The sequence below is a fragment of the Haliotis rubra genome, unplaced genomic scaffold, assembly GCF_003918875.1.
Source record: "Haliotis rubra isolate DU_JTF1 unplaced genomic scaffold, ASM391887v1 Scf1600, whole genome shotgun sequence".
NCBI lineage: Eukaryota > Metazoa > Mollusca > Gastropoda > Lepetellida > Haliotidae > Haliotis > Haliotis rubra.
The window spans coordinates 77,698-100,447 of record NW_025765560.1 but is presented as its reverse complement, the minus strand read 5'-3'; the positions used below and the strand labels follow the sequence as shown (position 1 = coordinate 100,447).

Genomic DNA, 22,750 nt, shown 5'->3' with positions numbered 1-22,750 from the left:
TACCGGTGACAGGTAGAATGCCCGTTACTTGATCATATACACCTGATATACCATTGTCTGTGTCTTCCTTTACATGGCAAAAATAGTTATTGTTTATGTAATGTTCATTATGATAGCGTTCGTTCCAGTCTAACTGAATGTCCCCATGGTGGATTTGCCAAGTATAACTAGTGTCCTTTGATGCAGATATTACCCTCAGTGCTTTCGTTGTCCTAACCTCAAGTTCAGATGAATTATCGTACAACAAAAAACGCCGACTATACCCGACATTTCCAGCAACATCGTGGACTTCCACATATGTAACATACATGGCAGGCTCTGATGGGAGTGAGACTGTGATGTTCACACTGCTGCCCGTTAGGTGGCTTGAATGAGATATATTGTTGGCATAGTCGACATCCAGTGTATTCAGATCTAAGTGCTTCACACCATACACATGGAACTGATAGTACTTCACCCCCCGAGGCTTTTTCTGGGGACCCTCGCAGTGGGTACGGATCAATCCAACCCGACACCTCAACAGTGATGTTGGGGGATCTGGTGGTTCTGGTGGATAAACGCATGGGGGTGGCAGAGGAACATGGGAATCTTGAATCTGTTGTACAGTGAACTGGGGCAGCGTTGTCGTATCTGAAGCAGATGGTCTTGCTTTCGGAGAGGGGGGTAAACCTTTCGTTCCCAATGATGTCTCTATGGAAGTTTTGGTAATCGAATGAACCCCCAGAAAAGACCTTAATTCGACCACATAACCTGAAACCATAATTTAATATGTTTTTATTGCTTACAGAAATGCCATGTTTTGTGATGATTATGAATGTAAGAATGTGTTGTAGTATCAGTAAATAAGATTTAGCTACATCAGTTGTCCAATAAGTGGACAAATGACGACAAAATGAACATTGAATCATTATTTTCCATTAGTGAATATCAACTTTAATTACGTGGAGATGACCACACTTGTACTTGATCACTGTTAAACAAGGTTTTACCATTCTCCATTTTGCAGGGAGGATGAACCAATCAGTACTCTGTCACAGGACAGACTTGGTGAAGGTGTGGACGACGAGAGTGTTTTGTTGCAGTTGCCACCTCCCCTCAACGGGGTGGAAGACAAAATGTGTTCTGCACCTTTAACATGTAAAAATATTGATTGATACATTCTGGCCTTCAGGAATCATAAAAAAATATCCTGTTATCATTTTTTATTGTGATCACTAACTGGAACTGATTCAAAAATACTTCGTATTGATGTTGTTTGATTAATACAACTGACGCCCGATACACACCTGCTGGTTTTGTAAATATAATTTATGATGTGAACATATGATCATGTGGGTGGGTGGAGTTGTGTTGTTTTATACAGCCTTAAGCAATTTTGCGATCTGACGAGCGAACGCACTGATCACTAGGCTACCCCCACCGCCCCTATTATAACGGGAAAGTGACTCAAATCGCCCGACTCAATGGGATCCCACAGTGGAAAAGACGTGTTTATCTGCTGACTTGTAGACTTGTGTCTATCTATGCTTTTATCTATAATGCGATATTAAGCAGCAATACCAAGGGGCAGTCGGCCAATGGCAAATCTGGAAGTGTTTCTGGCATTCCTACAACAACACATAGCATTACATTGTTGAGCATTTGAAATTGGGGTCGCGGGTTGCAACAGATTACGATGCAGGCCAGAAAATCAAATTTGAGCTGATTATGTTTACTGGTTTCTAAGCACCGGACCCGTCATCAAGCACTATTCCAGAATGATAAACGTCTTAGACCTGATATTAGCTTCCTTCCACAACCATCCTTCACGTCCTGGTGTAACCGATCAAAACGGCGTTAAAGACATCTCACTCATCCTCTCACTGACTCACTCACTCAATAATACGTTGGGTGCTGTAGCGTATTCTACCTGAGATGTCTTGTCTTGTAACTGTGAGGCTACTGTCCACGATGCCGATATAGGTCCTGTTGATATACACAGGCGGAGTTGATAATATTTTCTTTTGGCACTCAGAAGTTATTTTAAAGGACATAGACTCAGGTTGTATGTTGATATATATGTCTGTCTGTGAATAACAGCTTGTGGTGTTGCCAATACTGGTGCTGTTCCTGACCTCGTGTCTGTGGTCTTCTATTCCAATGTTGCAAGTGAGCAAATCCGCCTTTGTGGTAACTACAAAATAAGATATCTGATTGTTTGTGTGGATATAGTATAATATTTGAAGCACACATGTATTGGTTAGACAATGAATGAAAGCAGCACTAAAGTTTAAGTAAAGCAAAACGCAGTGTAGTTGGTCGCTTGTGATCATGATCAAAATACTTATAAATTCAAGGTTATCAATATCTCACGGGCCTGTAACCGTGAACCTGTAACCAGCTTTGTGATAGAGTGAGTTTATGATTATGGTTTTTCGCCGCTTTTAGCAATATTCCGGTAATATCACCAGAATTGGGCTTCACACATTGTACCCATGTGGGGAATCGAACCCTGGTCTTCGGTGTGAGTTCGAACGCTTTAACCACTTGGCAAACACCCCTTTATGACAGGCGTTAGGAACAGACAGTGATAACCATGAAAAACATCCACGGGAGAGATATTCGGAACACAGTCAACTAGTGTATGGAGAGGGTTCTATGCACCAGCTCTATGATTGACTGCGAAACCCAACGATGCAAGCTGGAAATATTGAAATTGAGTGAGAGTGCTTGGTCCAGAAAATGCACCAGGAAATCCCTGTCACACAGATTAACTATGAGCATTATTATTATCAAAGAAGGTTTTTTTTCATAATCACAGAAAGTATTTGAGATTAGCTCGCTGAATCCATACCATGTGGATTCTGAGAACGTCTCAAGATTTGCTTGGGGTCTTTTTTCCGTGAAAGAAATTGAAATGTTTAAAGTGTTTAAACTTTGAACACCACTATGTAACTTGGCACCAATAAGGAGAAAATGTCATTCTTTAATTTATGGACGTTTACTGAAAGAACAATATGTGAGATGATGGATTTTCTTATTGATAATTGTGCACGTACAATTTTTGAGACAAGATATTTAAGCAAGATGCAGGCATATCCCGTCCGAGATACGATCTTGAATAGACATGTGAAACCACCTCATCACTGTTATATTTAGATATAATGCATATGCCTTCATATTTAAAGGGGGCGTAGGGGTAACCTAATGGTTAAAGCGTCGGCTCGTCACGCCGAGGTCCCGGGTTCGAATCCCCACATGGGTACAATGTGTGAAGCCCATTTCTGGTGTCCACCGCCGTGATGTTGCTGGAATATTGCTAAAAGCGGCGTAAAACCAAACTCAGTCAGTCATATTTAAAGTAAAAATATAACTACCCACAAGAATGTGTGACAAGAATAATGATGTCTCTTCAAGTGTCTTTACTGTGTTCTTTTTAGGTACATTGAATCATGCCCTTCTTATGAAGATAATACTTTATGACAAATGACTCCTGCTCGACAATTGACTGATCAGGGCCTAGATTTTCGAAGCTCTCTTAGCGCTTAGATAGTCGGAAGTGCCATGCATTAACATTAACTTACGACTATCTTAGCGCTAAGAGAGCTTCGAAAATCTAGGCCCAGGCGTCAGTGTCTAAGTAGTGGTCTTAAAAGGATTCACTGCAAGCATGTAGAGGGAACTTCAAAATCTGAAGCATCAAAAGCCTATGTATGTCATGTATAAATGTGATTTCAGGTGAACAGATGACTTGCCTTTGGCAAGTTTCAAGGCTATGGTAGGATATGCTCATCCTTTTCTCATCAATGATTCCTGCACACATGCTTCTGGTGAAGCCGTAGTGGTACAATGGAAACAATGTTAACTGCTGTGTCGAGGAGTCAGGTATACCTTATGTAATGACATTGACCACTTGCATATTAGAGTTACCTCGCTTTCACGACGGGAAGCCTTGGTGGTTTATGTGTTCGCTACCCGTGAAGGTCCGGGTTAGAATATTGATCTTCAGTAACCCATGCTTGTCGTGAGAGGCGACTAACGGGGTCGGGTGGTCAGGCTCGCTGACTTGGTTGACACATGTCATCGGTTCCCAATTGCGCAGATCGATGCTCATGCTGTTGATCAGTGAAGTGTCTGGTCCAGACTCGATTATTTACAGACCTCCGCCATATAGCTGGAATATTGCTGAGTGCGGCGTAAAACTATCCTCACTCACTCACTATGTGTTTGCTCGACACCCCGATGATTCTGGTTCGCTTCATCAATTAAACACAATGTGTGAAGCACAATTCTGGTGTCCCCTGCAGTGATATTTCGTGACTGTTGCTACAAGTTGCGTTAAACCATACTCGCTCATTTTAGGGACAGACTACGTGATTTGAGAAACCTTTAAGTAGTAGAAAAAAGTGCGTCTAGAAAGATGCGTGCCAGATGAGGGCTATTTTACTTTTCTCTTCAACTACCCGGACGGGATTTAACTGTCATGAATTGTCAAATTGTGAAACACTCACTGTCACAGGTGGAGTTCCCTGACTTCCTGAATCCACTTTCACACGAGCAGGATGTCATCAGACCACTGGAACAGTTGCCAGGCCAACACCACCTGTTGTCCACGTATGAGCAGGTCACTGGAATATAGATGAAATCAAAGGGACTAATTGAATTATTGTAAATATAGATCTTGACATAATTTGAGGATTACATACTGTTCATTATAATTTCTGATGATTGATTTAAATGAAGTGATTTTAACAGCATCATTAAAGAGTCCAATTTGATTTATATAAAAGACTTATAAACACCTAACGCCTTGCTGTAACTCTAGCATGTTAAATACATATAAAAGAAAAGAAACGAATATATATATATACTGAGTCAAAAAAGAAACTTCACATTCTTTCTTCAGGGCACTATAAAAGAACAAGAGATGGTAAGATGGTTAAATTGTTATAATTTCATTGCTGAGATCTGTGTGATGTACTCGATACACTGACAGTGCCATAATCAGTTCCATTAGGCTACACCGCCGTGCCAAAACATGGGTATACAGAATGTCAAGTCACAAGAATAAAAATGTGAAATTTCTCAGTTCAATATCGTGTATGGCCGTCCCGCGCATTCACTACTGCCAAACACCGTCTCCTCATCGACTGCCTGATGTTTGTGAACACGTGGTTGGGGATTCTGCGCCAAGTTCCTGCAAATTCTGAGGTTTGTTTCTAAGACCACGAAGCCTTCTGCCAAGTGCATCCCAAACGTGCTCTATTGGATTAAGGTCAGGGGACCTCGATGGCCAGTCCATGACGTTGATTCCAGCGTTTTGAAGGAAATTTCGTATCAACATCGCGGTATGCGGCCGAGCATTATCATGCTGGAACTGTAGACCTGGGCCATGGGGTGAGCACCTGGTCGCGGTAAGCAGCAGCTGTGAGGTGTCCACGGATGACCAGAAGTCGGGAACGGTTGTTCCCACAGAAAGCACCCCACACCATGCAACTTCCGCCCCCGAATCTGTCGACTTCCTGTACACAACATTGGGCATACCGTTCACGACGTCGTCTCCAGACTCTATGCCTGCCGTCTGCGAATCTGAGGGTAAACCTGGATTCATCGCTAAAGACGACTCGATTCCAATCTCTCTGGGTCCATCGGAGGTGACGTTGGGCCAACAGCAGACGTTGACGTTGATGAAACGGCATCAATATTGGCCCACGATATGGACGTCGAGAATTGAGACTGGCAGCCCGCAACCGATTTCGAATGGTCTGTGAGGACAGTCGACCTCTAAACATCTCAGCCCTGGTTCGTGTAGCCGGCAGAAATCGGTCACGTAGGTGACGTAGGACGATTTGACGGTCTTCTGCTCGTGACGTCACACGTGGACGACCCGACCTTGGGCGGTCAGAAGTGGTGCCAGTTTGTTGTAGACGACCTCGCAAGTCATACACAGTACGACGGCTGCATCCCATAGCTCTTGCGACGTCAATAACTGATCTTCCCGCTTGCAACATGCCAACGGCACGTTCACGTTGCAGATTTGACAATCGTGGCATTTCAAGTACCGTTAGAACTGTGGTTTAAAAGTGTTTTTTCAATTCTTGAGGCCAATGCAAACACGTACATATGAAGAAAACTTCGATGCGAAGATCACGTGATCGACAGCACGTGCAAAACCTGATTTGGCACTAACGTCATTTGCACGTCGAATGGATGGGTTTGCGTGGGTTTTGCTAACGTTTTTCTAGAGTCGAAAGATAGGGATCCCATTTCGGATACATAGATGTATCATCAGAGAAAAATAATTCATTATTTTTCAAATTACATTTTGTGAAGTTTCTTTTTTGACTCAATATATATATATATATAATAGTTATTATGATAATCGAATTATCATACTCATACTCGTAACACCACGTCGTAGTGTTTGTTCGTAGGGTTATTTACAGATGTTTAACATTTTCATTGTTCTGATAACTAAACTCACAGTCACATCTCTCCTTGTCTGGACTAAGCCACTGTAGGGACATTTCAGCTGTACTTCCCATATCCTGACAAGAACCTGGAATGCAAAATGCTTCTGTCAGATGATCACTTCACGATGTCACACCACACTTCTCATAAATACATAATGCATTTCTCTCAATAATACTATCAGCCCTCAGGGAAGCTACCATATAATCTATTCCCAAAAAATACGTATTTAGATTACAATGCTAAATTAAAAGGTTCGGATGAATTAATGCAACGATGCATTAAATCGACTCTCGTGCCCTCTACCGGCCGAACTTTATTTCAAGCGAACCCCATAGAGTTATGTCCCTTGGAACGTTTTTTACGAATAATGTACGTGCAAATTGTGATTGAAACCAGTTCGGCAAATACCGACAACACCGCTTGCGACAGTTTTCGATGTTCGCATCAATCGTTTACATTCCACATATGGCAAGTGTTATATGTTTGGAAGCTGTTCGCCTCGAAGTTTGAATTATCAATTTCAGGCAAGTCGTAAGGGATAATAACAATTTTATTGCATCAACAGGAAGCTAAAGTGAGTGCATATGCCCCTAATATATAAATTATAGACCAAAATATTGTTGAAAATATGTGACATTGTGACTTTAAATGTATTTGGCCACAATTCCACATAGATGTTGTCAGTGTGGAGGAAATGAGAATGTAAGACACATTACTACTGCTGGTACACTTTAATTCTACAATGAAGAAGTCACAAGACAACGTACGTTCGCATGTTGTGTTCCCTCCAGTTAGTTTGAAGATGACGTTGTTTTTTGTGGGTGGATTGCAAGCGTCACATGTCAAGCAAGGCTGTGTCTGACAGTTTGGTATGACAGGACATCCTGCAAGGAGACAAGAGAAAATCAGAACTAATCAAATGTGACATAAATTTACAATAAATCAATGTCTTTCCGGAATAATGTACATGCCATTCATCGCAGAACTATTCATATTGACATTCATCGTTGATATCCTTGATATATTGATATTCATCCTTGAAATATGGATCAACTTACTGTCGCATGTTTCTCCGTCTGTAGATAATCTAAAGAAATAATCCTTCGACCGTGACTGGCATGTTGTACAGGTTCGACAACGCTGTGTTACACAGTTGGCTATATTCGGACAATCTAAAGGGAAAACAGATTATTCAATTTCATATATGACACAAATAATTGGGATGAAAAGGTTTTCTATTTTGTTTATATTTTCATGACGTTTCATCAATAAGATATTGATCTGTGTGAATGTCACCATACATTAAGTGTGTGCCTACCTGTTCTATGCCTGAGGTCTTTACCATTGCGACCGCCGTCTAACCAGCAGTTACATCCGAATTCATATATTACATCCGGTTCAGATAATTCATAAATGTGCACCTGTCAAAAAGAAGTGTTACAGATACATGTAACCTGCAGTGAGGATATGGATAGTTTGTTAATACACCACTACCGGACGGAACCCTCTGTTGACTGAGTTACAACTGGTCTGTTTCGTCACAAACAAGATTCAAAGAAGTAAGTAAGTAAATATATTTGGTTAACTTAAATCAATATCAAATATTAAAAGATGTTGAAATACGTTTTTGAAACTCATGTATTTCAATGTGATTTAAACTTATCCTTAAAATAAAATTCTTGAGAAATTTTAAAGGGTTTGGATCCCCAGTTACGTGTAATAGATAACTGTATATAGTCTTCCCAGAAATTATGGAGAAAGTTGTTTCGGCAAATATTTAATACATGTATATAAACTATAAATGTTTTACTTAACTGAATATTTTGAGATATGATTCTCATACAGTCTAAGTGTCTTTCCAGTACTTTGTGATACCTCCTTGCCCTGCAATACACGACTGAATGCGCCTAAGTACACTACAAATCAAAGTTTGTTTGAAATAGTGTGACAGCGTATCTCAATATTCGAGCACTTCTTTCTTCATACCACAATATAGCTGGAATATTGCTGACTGCGGCGTAAAACTCAACTCACTCACTCACTCTTTCTTCAGATCCTCAAGATTTCGTCCTTTTTGGTTTATTCTGTCCTTCATTAGTCCCCACACATTCTCAATAGAGTTAAGAGCTGTAGCTGGGCCAGCCTAATACTTGGAACATTTTCGTCCGACAACCACTGTTTGTGCAGCCCGAAGTGTGTTTTGGGTCGTTATCATGCTGGAAAATCCAATTATCTTCATACAGTGTTCGGGTCATTGGAAGGAGGTGACCATTTAAGATGTCAACATATCGCTCCTTTTTAAATTGTCAAATTCGTGAAAATGCAACGGCGTCACTCGATGATATCCCACCCCACGTGTGAAATTTCGGGCTATGTTTTGGGAGTTGGTAGATGTTTCAAAATTTTCACACAGTTCGGAGAAAGCCAGACAGAACTTACATCAGAAAAAACAACATTATCCCAATTTTGATTTTCGTGAACCCTACACCAGTTTAAACGTGTTTTTCTGCATCTATCATCAATGGTGAGGGAATTCCGCGCTTTTTCATCCTGTTTAGTCTTTGTAATTCTTAATCACCTCATTTCTGATATTCTCAACGCTTTTCAATTTTCCTGACTGAATATTCTTCAAAGTACTGTATACTGTAGACAGAGGAATGTCATGTCTACCATGTCACACCCCTTTCAAAATCATCTGGAACCAGCTTTCTTTTCTCTTCTGCTGTCAAATCTGCCACGTCAACACATGAAGCCGTCAGCTACACCAGGGGAGATAACTCTTGATGTAGTAAGGTTAATTTTTAAGCCTACAAGAGTTGCCTCCCATATTGAGTACCTCACGACATAATGTAACACCTATTTTAAAATTATATTATCAGTATTAGGAAACAAATATTATCTCAATAATTTCTGGAAAAACTGTAAAGTCACTCTTGGAATCGATATAGTGAGGGACTACTTGGAGAGAATGTCCCGTTGGCGGGAGTTGAATAATGATACACGATGAAGGATTTTGGCGTGAGCGAAAACATGCGTCTTGTTACAGAGAACGTCCTGTTTAAAGATGTTCAGTTATATGGAGTACACTATTTTCCCCAAAGCATTCAAATATTCTAATATAAGTTTATATAAATCACATATATGTGTTTACGTATATAATAACATCTATTCATATATATGAAAATGTGAAGAACCATTTGCCTTTTCGTGTATACGAGCAATAAAAGAAGGTGATGGTGAGCGGTCAATGTTCGGCTCATTGGAGTTTACAACCTGAGTTTAACACACAATTAATACATGTTGGTGTCCCCTGTGCCAGGTGACTGAATTAGTTGTTCACTTCATCTGTTCACTAGTTGGGCATTAAGGAATAATGTAATAGTGCTGATTCAAGCCTACAGGAAGATGAGAATACAATACAAACATTACCCAGTCTAACTTCCACCCAGGGCCACTTCCCTGGTTGTTATGCCAAATCCTGAAACAAACAAAAATACTATGGTATGTGACAACAAGTCCCAGGAATATGTACCGAACATTGTATCACGTACCATCCCCTTACCAGTTGCTTGGCAATATTCGAATGTTCCCACACTGACAGTGTTTGCTTTCGTTATCACTTCAGGTATCTAGTGTTATTTCCATTTGATCGTAAGCCCATCCCATCCCTATCACCACGCTCTAGACATATCTGTATTTAATCCATACTAATACTTTTATAAGTACACGATAAATTAGGACAAAGCCTATGTTTACAACAATTTATTTTCACTTTGATTTAGGAAATAAAAAAGTTCATAATCGTGTTCTCAGGCTGGAGTCTGTGGAAATATTTTGCCCTGCAACTTCAACATTGATGGAGCCGTCAGTGTCAATCAGACACTCAATATGTTCATTTCTCGCCTCTCTGCAGCCCACTTTGTGCGAAACAAAAGCATCTCGACATTTGTTGACCTCATGCAGGTGAGTTACCACCCAAGTGATCTTACCAAGGGACGCAACTTTGTATGTTGTCGTTCCCACTCTACCCAAACTGTCGACGATTGTTGGGATGGGCAAGCTGTCTCCAACCCTGTTTTATTTTCGTGTAAAATCAACGCAATACCTTGTGGACGAGTTGCGTATTCTAACCCAAACCACCCTGATTTCCCAAGCACTGTTGTTTGGTCTGATTAGATCCTTGGCAAGACTTTCCTCAACAAACTGTCCAGTATCTTTCAGCCTGTTATGATGCCCCTGATCTGGTCTCTGAACCACTGGCGTGGCATTTGCAATGGGAGCTAGACGTTCTATTACATCTGTTCTTCCTTCCCAAGACACCATCAACTGAGAATATATCAAATGCTGTTGTCCAGCCAGCACTGTCTTCTTTTGCGGATATCACAAGTGCTAGACATTTTGTCAACTTCATCTGCCATTTGATGCGGTGTCTTGCTTGTATTCCCAGGAGTCCTAGCTATCTCTGGATCATTTACAATAAATGTTACAACTGCTCCTATCACCCTTCAGGCAGTGACATATATACCACTGTTATTGGGGTCTGCCTTTGTCTCTGACACCCGGCCACATCACCTTCCAAATCATTTTGAACCGTTAAATCCAGAAGATTCAGTGAGATCCACTATCCTTGACATGCAATCTCGCTTGCATACTGCACCTTGTATCAAAACAGTATCTCGGATATATCAATTTGACCTATGGTGTATTTGGTGAAACATTGTTTGAACCGTTTCTCTCACCAAACAAAATATAATTTGCATCATACCTTAATGCTTATTTAAGTCCCAGTTTGGAAATGACAGTATTACACAGCGAATCTGTATGATTCAACATAGTTTGAGACAACTTTACAGTCAGGAGTATCACCAAAAGCAACTGAAATTATCTCAACACTTTGGTGCCTAATATAACAACTTTTAAATTTTAGGGTAAAAGAGAGGATGTTCTGATGACAATGATTCCAATGAACCTGATATGACTCTCGCTCAAATGCTGTTTGATAAGAGTTGAAACCCACAGGCCAATAATAACAAGGTCTTACTGGACATGGAATTGTACAATCAACTGCGATTTAGCAAATATTTCATATTTCCCTCATTTATCAGCTGAACAAACAAACAAACACTATCAGTTTCGTTTACCTTATACTCTGTATTTTCCCTATCTCATTGATACTACGCATACTGGTATCAACATCTCTTCTCTCAAAGTGTCCGTCCATATCCATATTTCGAGAGCTGGCTTTCTCGCCGTTAATTTTCATGGTGACGGTGGCATCAGTACCCGAGGAGAGACTTCCACTTGTCCGTATAACAATCTTTAAACCTAGTTATACATACGAAAATCAGATGACGTTATACAATGAACTTATTACACTGTACAAATGTATATAAATCTTTTAGCTACTGATTAATATCCTTTTTAAACAGAGGCAAAGTTAAAGTGTCACAAATGGCACCAATAACAACGGACTTGTAATCACTGAGCATATTCACATTTTGTCAAATGTGTTTCCAGTGTCTCTTCTAGGCCTAATTACTTTGATCTGCAATAGGAGAGAGGTGCCTCACTGTTTCCCGAAATATCTATGTGGTTTATGTATTTCCCAACATTATATAAACTACTTCTTTGCTCCCAATCCAATGCATGGATGTATACAACAAGGACAGTTATGTGAAAATATATCATTCTTTGCCTTATAGGTTAATATGATAGTCAGCTCTAAATTCCTGTGGAGGTTCGGGAATGCATAGCTTACGTCGATTGGCCCATCGTCGGTGTCGCCCAAGGTCAGAATGCTGACTATGTGAAAAGTCCCTTGAGCAGTAAAAGTGTGTATCCTGATCATTTACATCGAGAAATTCTGGGATCCAGTCATACTCTACTATTCTGTCACCCTGGGAGATCTGTAACTATGAATATATTTATTAGAAGAAAACCCAATAAACTGTGGGCATTATCGTATTAAATAGTATTCCATAAACGGAATGATGTCATGTGATCTTCACCTGTTACTATATTCCAAAGTACGCCTTACCTCGAGGAAGACATGGCTCACATCTCCAAGATACCTTTCGTTGTAGATTACCGTGCCATTATGAAGTAAGTTCAGAGATGTTGATGTTTGGTCGATCGTGCACCCATTTATGCTCTGGATGTTATGTGAGCATAATCTGATAACCATCTGCGAAAACAACAGCCAAATTCAAATAATTGTATGATATAAATCAAGGGATTATCCGTCACCAGGTAGTGCTGAGACTATGTCAACACTTTCTTTTTGTTTTCAAATGTAGCTCTATCAGTACTTACATTTATGTTCAGTGGATGAAAGCTTTCCTTGGTGAAAGGTTCATTTGGCATCTGTGCTTTCACAACATAGACTCTGCTGAGAGACGTAGTTTCTGGCCCATCTGCTGCCTATAATGAGAGTTATTTATCGGTAGTAAGACTTATGACCATGTAGACAAATGCTGTTTATATATGTATGTATAAACCTTCATTTTCCTTATCGTCCATGTGACATAAATATATGAAATCCTTGAGTAGTTCAGTTATCAATCACTTGCTCCTTTTGTTAACGCGGGAGGACAAGATTGAAATTGAAAAAGAAAGTATTTAACTACCTGAGGTGGTACGTCCTGGTATGTTTTGCTTGTGGTGATGCTGCAATCGAACTTATAGGACGTAGAAACTGAAAGAACGAATGATAACTTGGAATTGGAGGAGGCTGGACAACCTCTGAATAAATATATTATATTAAAAATACATGGATGCTTTGGGTGCTTGTTTGTGTTTGAGTTACGGTTTGTGTCAAGACTTCTTGTTGCGGTCTTCTTCCATCCTGTTTGCACTAACAGTGTATGTTTTGAGAAAATAGTTACTATTAGGGCAGTGTGTAATCACCCATATATACTTGAATGGTGCTATATATTAGAAATAGCTTCTTTTCCCGGAATAACCGCATTTGAGGTTTTTGTTTGCTCCCAGATTTTACTTTTTGTAAGTAAGACCTCTTCCAAGGTTGTACTTTTTCCTAACTCTGTATTAACATCAACATTCAAATTCAGATGATATGTGAGTGTTTGAAATCAATGGAAAAAGATCGACAAAGATCAACGTTTGTGTGCAAATATTTTCTCTTGCAGGATTGGAACCGCATCTATCAGGTTTTTAAGTGGACACTCTACCTCCCAGCCTATCTATTTAAACTATCTATTTATAGATAGGCCTACTGACATTAAATTGATTTTACTAGCGCTTCAGTTACTGTTATGTAGTTTCATTACATGATAATCTAATCATCCATCATTGACGGTTTATATGTATAATAAAGCACTCCTCCTCGGTTATGGTTGGGAAAGTAAGCCCTGATCGACCATCGGTCTCGGGTCTTACTTTCCCAACCATAACCTCGGAGTCGTGCTTTATTCTACACATCAAATATGTTTCACAAAGCAACCTGTTGTCACAAAGCGCCAGTAACCCTTATTAATTGATGTAAATGAATAATAACGTACTGGGAGAAGAACGTCGATGGTGCTATGAAATATACTCGTGCCAATAATGGTTGTCACCCCCCTCCCCACCCCAACACCTCACACCCTCTCCAATTAAAAAAATTGAAGGGGGTGACAACCATTATTTGCATGAGTATATATGAAAGGTTGAAAGGTGAAATAACCCCACAATATCAATGCCGATTGTGTGATTTCGACTATGTCCTGAGCATGTGTAAATGAATCACCATCATTTAGTGATGACACCAACTGGTGTCTACGAAAAGCTAAGCGTATCCTGTCCCACCAGTGGCCCTTATCACAAACTGAAGCAAACGCCTGTTAAGTGTTCGTTTGAATGCACTTATGAAAACAACATATGATACTAATAAAAATAGGAAATTGCATCGGACATCATTCTTTCCAGGCTTTAAATTATGAATGGCCTCCAAGTGTCTGCCATGACATGGGTACATTGTGTGAAGCCCATTTCTGGTGTCCCCCCGCCGTGATGTTGCTGGAATATTGCTAAAAGCGGCGTAAAACCAAACTCAGTCAGTCTGCCATGAAGCTTTACTGAGCCTTGGTGCATTGAAAGTGATCAAAGGGCCAAGTTATCTCAGTTACCAGGGGCGGTGGGGTAGCCTAGTGGTTAAAGCGTTGGCTCGTCACGCCGAAGGCCCGGGTTCGATTCCCCACATGGGCACAATGTGTTAAGCCCATTCCTGGTGTCCCCCGCCGTGATATTGCTGGAAAATTGCTAAAAGCGGCGTAAAACTAAACTCAGTCAGTCAGTCAGTCTCAGTTACCAAGCCGTTTTGTTGCCAACATACCCTGACCCAACAGTTTCTAGGAGTGAACACAGAACAATTTTCCTTTAATGTACAAATATAAGTATCTGGATTGTCTGCACTTCCTGGTCCAAAATCGGTGATCTCTGCAAACGGGAAGACTGTTGTTGTTTTTTTAAATTCTGATAGGCCTGTATCACGTAACAAATCACTCCTACTTTCCTGTAATATGTGACTGAATTTGTGGAAATGTATATCCTATGCATATAACTATATCCATGCATTTGAGAGGGAGTATGTTATTTCATATTTCATATTTCAACAATATTCCAGCAATAATTGTTTGATGGGCATTCTAGAAGTTGGTGAGTCAAAAATGAAACAAAACTACATAACTCACTATATAATCCCCCTTGTTTATTGGCTTCATCACTTGTGATATTTGTTGTTCATAGCCCCCCCTGGCCTCTTCCAATTATGTACCACTTGTTATTCAATTACATGATGTTGTTAATGTTAATCTGCTGTTTGTCATAACATACCATGTATATATACCTTCTCACCATTTGGTTGTTGTCACCTTTAGCTTGATAACGATGAAAGAATTTACATCGAAACGTCGCTTATGCACTAAATATATAAGTTGTATGTTTCATTATCCCGGCAATATCCGGGAGCAGCAGAAAATATGCTTCACAATGTACCTTCACAATTAAGGGTGAACTCCAACGTGACGATTGTAATCACTAGGTTATCCGACTGCCTCGAATATGCATAAACTGATTATATTATCACAAAAAATCATTAATAAATATTCAAAATCATGATATTAACTTCATAATACCAACTTGACTCTGACATATTCTTAAAATGTTTTGTTTTTGTGAATCACAAACATACTTGGAGTCAGACATTGTCACTCATTAGCATGACACTAATTACATTGAAAAGCGGTTGCTTGCTCTGTGTTCGACAGAGGGATTTATGAATCACTATCGCAAACCCCTTTTTCATGGAACCCTGGTGTACTCAGTTTGGTAACTATGCGAAAATCCAAGACTGTTATAGCTACACTGGTTTAATGTTACTTAGTATTTTACATTAGATGGTGTCTGGTATAACACTGTAGTATGCAAATCTGTTATGTAATTGTTTTACGTTTGTAAAACAGCGGGGCGGTGGTTAGCCTAGTGGTTAACCCCGGTTCGATGCCCCACATGGTGTCCCCCATTGCTGGAATATTGCTAAAAGTACAGTAAAAACATGCCCACTCACTCACTGTAAAACAGTGATTTGGAAACATGGCGCACTGGGGAAGAAGAAAAGGTTGAATTGGACTACATCAGACATTCACATACATTATGGTGCCTCATCCTTCAGTGCCATCTATTATCTGTGTATGTGTGCATCCCCAGTCGAGCACCGTGGATGATATCAGACACCAATCAATACGCAATAGAACGAATCGGGGACCGACATTCGATGCCAACACTGGTAATCTATGGAGAGACCCTAATGACAACCAGTCAGTAAATTTGTAAATAAGTAGTCTTTTGTACCTTCCTGCATTGAGAACAGTGGCCATGTATGACGTGGTGGAAGGACTATCGTTTCTAATACATTATCAACCGTCAGTTGTTATCTCTTCGCTTCTGTCAAGTATTTCCTGGATATGACAGCAACTTCAAAATGCACCAATTTGCCCATCTTTATTATATGTTACCTGCATAGGAACCAGGACGTGCTATTTCCAAAGAGTAACGTTTCGTCATAAATAGGTACACCAATAACGACATTTTAGAGATTGTATTTATAATGTTGGCGGACATTTCAATGTGTGTTCGATCGAATGAATGAATGAATGTTTTAAGTATGGACCTGTGGAATAAACAATACAACGGTAGTTCCGACGAGGAGCGTGCAACGTTGAACGAGAATGAAGAATTAAGACCGTTTTAACAAGGCTTATGGTATGCACTTCACAGATCCGCTTGGAAATATATACATTTTAGCTGAGTATGACCGTTTTCAGCTGTATACAGACAACATGCCACATAAAAATCACTGGATATTATAGGATATGGGAAAAGGTGGAATGTCCCCAATCATGTTCTATTTCACATATCTAGTTCCGGGCACATGCTTCGTGGAAATGAAATATGCGTGAATGAGTTGTACAAAACCACGAGTTCAGGACCATTCCTTCCAGTTTCCTCTTATATCCTTAGTATATGAAGAGTGTAAGAAAGTGCAAATGCGTGTACAAATACAGTCCATGTGTATACCAGCCTTGTCGTTTCAAAGAATGTTGTTATTTACTGCTGTATATATGTTACTGTACATGGGATTTAACATTCCTAAACAATGGCAATGGTTTCCTTACCTTCTTGGCAGCATACACTTGTCCATCCCTGTCTGCACCTACACAGACCTGTGTTTTCATCAAACTTCCCTCCATTGAAGCAAAACTTGTTGCACGTTCTGTAGGTTTCGGGGACATCGCCAACGGACCTGCTCTGACATCGTTCCAGACATGTTTCCGTAGACTCGTTGTCATGACAACAACGTGTTCTGTTCCTGGTTTGGTACCCTCCACCACATGATCTACTGCATTCTCCCCACTCTCCCACACTCCAGTCACTGTCCGCCACACATGTTCCACATGCAGAGTCGATACCAAGTGTTGTTATGAGCAATATTAACAACAATATCGGCATTTTCGAAGGTCTGAATTGTCACCCAAACCTTGTATGCACCGTCACAGTTAGCACCATTTATGTGACTATGACTACATGTTAACTGTCTGCTATCATACACGTGTCTGTCTTGGGCAACCAGCGCAATGCATGTTATTATCGTGCAATGTGCTTATCGCAGAGCTCAAACAGCGAATAGCAAAATAGGCTGTGTTATCATTTAGTCTTATCCAATGATATTTCAATAACAGATTACACTTGTCTCCACCTCTCGGGTGGATCTTTGAGTCTGTGCTCCCAACATTCTCATAGTCGTAGTTCATTTCAGATTTGAATACTGCCTCGTACGTTGTGTCAGAATGCTAATAGGGGGTACGCGCAGTAGTTGGAATAGTGAAACAAATGCACTTGCGGTCCGTGATGAGCGTTAACTTAGACTACCGTAGAAACCAACCCTTCTTGTTCTCGGGGTTTTATTTAATGTGCATACCCCCTTTTAATACATACCGATAATAGCGATTTGAAACTATGATCGTTTGTTAAACAACTTTTATCCTAAGTTGAATAAACTTCTGAGATTTTAATGTTCAATTGGCAAGGTAAAGTTATGAGGATTCGCAATCTTAATTTCACATTATTTGATTTACTTTTTTGTTAAAAGTGAAATTCATCGGTACGTTTTCACTGCAAACAGACTATAAACAGGGTTAAAAGTACCATTCACAAACACCACAGGGTGAAAGTTAGATAATGGAAATTTGGTGACATACCGTAGATCATTAGGTATGGAATTTGTGTTGAAGACGAAGACTGGTAAGAGACGAATAAAATTATGTACTCACTCTAGTGGCCAAGTAAGTGTGTTTGAAAGCGTCCTGACGTTTTTTGGTATATAAATCAATTAGTTTCGTGTACATTTCTGCTACAGTGTGAGTACTTGTTATATCAGATAATGCCTACTCTTGATCAGGCTTATTAAAGACTAAATAGAAACGACAAAACTTTCCACATTCATAAGAAATCTCTGCCAAAAGCAGAGTCGCTTGTACAGTTGGGACTATATCATGAGCAGATGACGCCTGAGTTGGACAGAATGAATTTATTCCAATTATGCTTCCTCTTTTTCAGTTTGTGTGTTCCACCAATCACACCATTATGTACCCACTCTGAAAGACATTCCACAGGTGCTTCTCCTCTTTTGGCCCGTTTTTTGACATATGCTTTGACAGCATCCATAATGATTTTAAAGTTGTAATCCCAATTGGTAGGAGGTTGTACACGATATCTAGATCCATATTTGAATAGTTGACGAAGGTTGCTATTGACCACAATGGAGAAGTCATCTGTGATTATATGTCCTGCAGGTTGGAAGCAAAACTTTACATCGTGATCTGGCAAGTCCACGTTCTGCAACACGTTACTGTAATTAAACAACAACCTGGATGAAATCGCGTTCGCATAGAACAACGATATTGTTGGTATTTCCTGAAATTTGAAATATTTTGGCACATTTTGGGAAAGTGATATTTACCTCAATTTGTTGCTGATATTTAATAGCATCCCTCGTTTGCAAATTGCAGATTCGGGGAAATGCGGTCTTTGTCTGATTCAGGCATGAACCAAATCACAGAGCGCGTGGACCCCATCAGCATTTACTCAAGGTAGGTATGATCCATTTATAATCTATATCATTATAGCTATTATCCTACGACTCTATAGGTTGTATTCGCAGTGTCTACGAGTCTAAATACATCACACTCCCCCTCCTCTCGTAACCTTGTAGGGCGGTGGGGTGGCCTAGTGGTTAAAGCGTTCGCTCGTCACGCCGATGGCCCGGGTTCGATTCCCCACATGGGTACAATGTGTGAAGCCCATTTCTGGTGTCCTCCGCCGTTATATTGCTGGAATATTGCTAAAAGAGGCGTAAAAAAACAACTCTGAAAAGTAATTCAACATATACATCAATGCTAAAATACAAGGTGCGTGATCGCTATTGCCTAGAGTTTTATACACGACAAAATCAGTCAACTTACTTTATGAGTGGGATTTGATACTGATATACCGATCATAACTTGAAATATCCGGGACCAACAGAACACTATCAACTCTTCGTTGTATACTCTTTCTACGCAGATTGCATGGGGTGCTATACATTATATAAAGTTATCCATCAAGGTTGCAACATTTAAGGCCCCGGCAATGTTTTCAAAAATGTTTAAAGTAAACTCGTAAAAGTGAGTTAGTGAGTTAAGATTTTAAGTCACATCGGCAGTATTTCAGCCATATCGTGACTAAATCATAAACTTGTAAAAGGTATTCCAAATTTGATATCTGTGGATGTAATGAGGGCAAAAACTTTCGGCAGCCTTCAAGGGACAAGTTTTCTTTTGGGTTCTTACATATGTCCCAAAGAGACCGTCTCTGACGTTTTCTATAATGTTCATAATCATTACAAATTATCAAACGTCGTTGTTAGAATTGCAAGGGTCTTGCGTGAATACTTCGAGGAATCAGATGTTCGACACAATCGCGAAATAATGGCGCATATTAGCGTACAGCCCGTTCCTGGTGTTGCCTATCCCATCCAAATCTTTGCCACCTATTGTAAGTTGATGTCAGGGTCACAATCTTCCTTGGATGACTTGCTTTCAGGTGAGTTGCACAGAGCCGTTGTTCACAGGTAGATGTTGAATACAATATAGAACATACGTGTACACTGTGGTGTGGTGGTAATAACGTCTTAAAGGGTGTTATTATGTTTCTTTGTTGATACACCTGAGCGTAAAGAATGTGAAGAGTAAACAGTGTTAGGAGTTCAAAGTGAAACCCCAGGGAACTTATCAAACTAGGTCAAACGAGAGATTAGTTTCTACCTACCCGAAGCTAGCCTGTTCAAACAACTTCGTACTAATAAATTACAATGCACTACAGCATTCGGCCAGAGATCTATTTCAACGACATTCAGAAAACCATGTAATGACAAATGGATACAAGAGTCATCGATATCTATCATGTAAAGCACAGCAAAGATTATATATATATATATATTTATATATCAAGAAATCGATCACAATGGCTCCTCTGTTAAACGAGACTTGGATAAGAATGTTGCAATTCATATGTTGGTATTTGGAGCATAGCTCCAAGCCTCAAATAGGATTGTTTCATCATATGTTAAAAAAACATTTCGACTTAATTGGAATCTACTTCTAATTCATTGCCAAAAACGTTTGACTGTATAACACGTAAGTAAATATGACGTCATGATCTCATTAGAATTAATTATGTTTCTTGAGCACCTGGTATTATCACTAATTTGATGTGATGTTTCTATCACAAGGAATACATATTTCAAATCGTCTTCTGTGAATGATCTTTTTAATTGAATTAGTTCGCATTTAATCACGGCCCTTTTAATAGAAATTTAATTAATTGATCGTAAGTCCAATTCAATTCAAAGTATTTTTCCAAACTACGTATTTTAATTGCAAACTATGTATCCTTGTAATGTTTGGCTTAATTTGATATCGCCAGCGGCTGAAGGGTGATGGTGGAAATACAGTTGGAGCGAAAGTACTGTTTGTCCTCATGGTCCCTAAAATGGTGATCTACCTTCAATTCATGGCGATCTATAGCCCGTTTTTATAGTGCATTGTCCCACATACTTGATGTTCCCTGGCACTGTGCAAGGTTGGTTGTTTTTTTTCTAATCAAGCGGGAGAAAGTCATATAGTGTTAGTATTGAAAATCTTTGATTTTTGGCAGCCATCTTATACGCCATCTTTGTTTTTTCGGAAAATGGTCCCAAAACATCGGGCACACCCAAAAAATATGTTTTATCATCATATTCCCCAGCACTTTGCAAAGTTTCATGCTTTAGTCCGCCAAGTATCTATTGTCACCACCTGCTATGGCACTAAATGTGTTTTGTGGTTGTTCTGTGATTCATAGGGTGTTGACGTGGTGACTGAATTGACTTGCGAGGTCCCGCTGCGAGGTACTGGAGTCTGACATCCTCACGACTTGCCATCTGTCATTCGTACTTGGTCCCTAGTATGGTGGCCTCACTTTAGTTTCTAGCGATCTCTTGCCCACTTTTATATTGTATTTGTAAATGAATAGCTTAATATGTTGTTTTTCTCAAGCTAGCTTTAATAATCTAAATGTGATATTCTAGTTATACTGTCCTTCGATGATAGTCTTTTATGAAACATTCTAAGATTTATACTTAATTTATGAATTTCTGTCGTCACAATATGGCTGTAATATTGTCGATGTGAGGTAACACTTTAACTCACTCACTGATTCCTACTTAATGATTGTTAAATGTGAGCAAACAATCAATCCACAGAAGATTGCTTACAATAGTAATGATATCCGATTGGATATGTGGCCTTTTGAAAGAGCATATTCTCCAGAATATTCGTTCCTTCTTGCAACAATCATGCAAAACTAGCAATATATGGGTGATGACGGTTTTTATCCCTTTTTCCCCTTTGTCTATCCAAATTCCATATGATATGATTGTAACTGAAAGATGTCAAAAGAACTTTTGCCATTGAGCCTACATGTACCAAATTAACCAATACTCAAATACTCATAATACAAACGTTTGAATATTTAGACCTGTTTAGAATATTTGGCAGTATGATAACTCCTATATTATGCTATGGTGCAGAAATATGAACATATCGGAGACTTAACAAGAGCACTAATAACAACATGGTTCTGAGTGAGTCTGACAGCACCCCACTGCTGTATTACTACATTTGTAGAGCAGTCAGCTACTGGTGTTTGTGGGGAGATGTCATGGCTCTACTCTTTCAATATGGCTTTGGCTTTGTGTAGATAAGCCAGAAGATTGGAGATACAAAAACATGATATGTTTAAACAGAGATTACAAGACTGTCTCACTCAGAACTGACACTTATCTCTCACAGAAAACTTCTAAATTCAGGTATTGCTCCCAGTACAAGTCACTACTAAATACTGAAAAATATCTGCTTTCACCTGAAATACCATTATACTATACAATAGTCATTGCAAGATTTAGATGCATCAACTTTAAACTAGCCATAGAAAGTGGACAACATTCCAATATCTCACGTGAAGACAGACTGGGCACCTATTTTCATTCTAATAATATATCTCTCATTGAGGATGAATATCACGTAAGGATGGTTTGTGACAAGTACAGTCAAGAACAACAACTTGCTTCCCTGATAACAACTGCTATCCACCGACTTTCAACAAGTTCATAAACCTGATGTCTTCGGAAAACATAAATACGTTTAAACAAATCAGAAAATAT

The 22,750-nt window shown here is 39.5% G+C and overlaps 1 protein-coding gene across 1 annotated transcript; it reads right to left on the bottom strand.

Moving 5' to 3' along the window:
• Window positions 1–18: 18 nt before the first annotated feature.
• Window positions 19–17,494, bottom strand: LOC124271467. The gene is made up of 15 exons (XM_046706622.1): window positions 17,127–17,494; window positions 13,080–13,147; window positions 12,766–12,873; window positions 12,491–12,637; window positions 12,212–12,359; window positions 11,595–11,778; window positions 9,883–9,931; window positions 7,772–7,874; window positions 7,512–7,625; window positions 7,221–7,337; window positions 6,464–6,538; window positions 4,491–4,607; window positions 1,910–2,173; window positions 990–1,128; window positions 19–750 (listed from the first exon to the last, which is right to left on the bottom strand). The coding sequence occupies exons 1-15, from the start codon at window positions 17,458–17,460 to the stop codon at window positions 258–260; spliced, it is 2,460 nt and encodes an 819-aa protein (XP_046562578.1). The 5' UTR covers window positions 17,461–17,494; the 3' UTR covers window positions 19–257.
• Window positions 17,495–22,750: the final 5,256 nt, after the last annotated feature.

Bases quoted from the DNA above. Each gene is read 5' to 3' on its own strand.
- LOC124271467 (XM_046706622.1), bottom strand. From the start codon at position 17,460: ATGCCGATATTGTTGTTAATATTGCTCATAACAACACTTGGTATCGAC. The intron at 12,360-12,490 runs GTAAGGCGTACT...TCATAGTTACAG, and splicing joins TGAGCCATGTCTTCCTCGAG to ATCTCCCAGGGTGACAGAAT. The intron at 11,779-12,211 runs GTAAGCTATGCA...ATGTATAACTAG, and splicing joins CCGACGATGGGCCAATCGAC to GTTTAAAGATTGTTATACGG.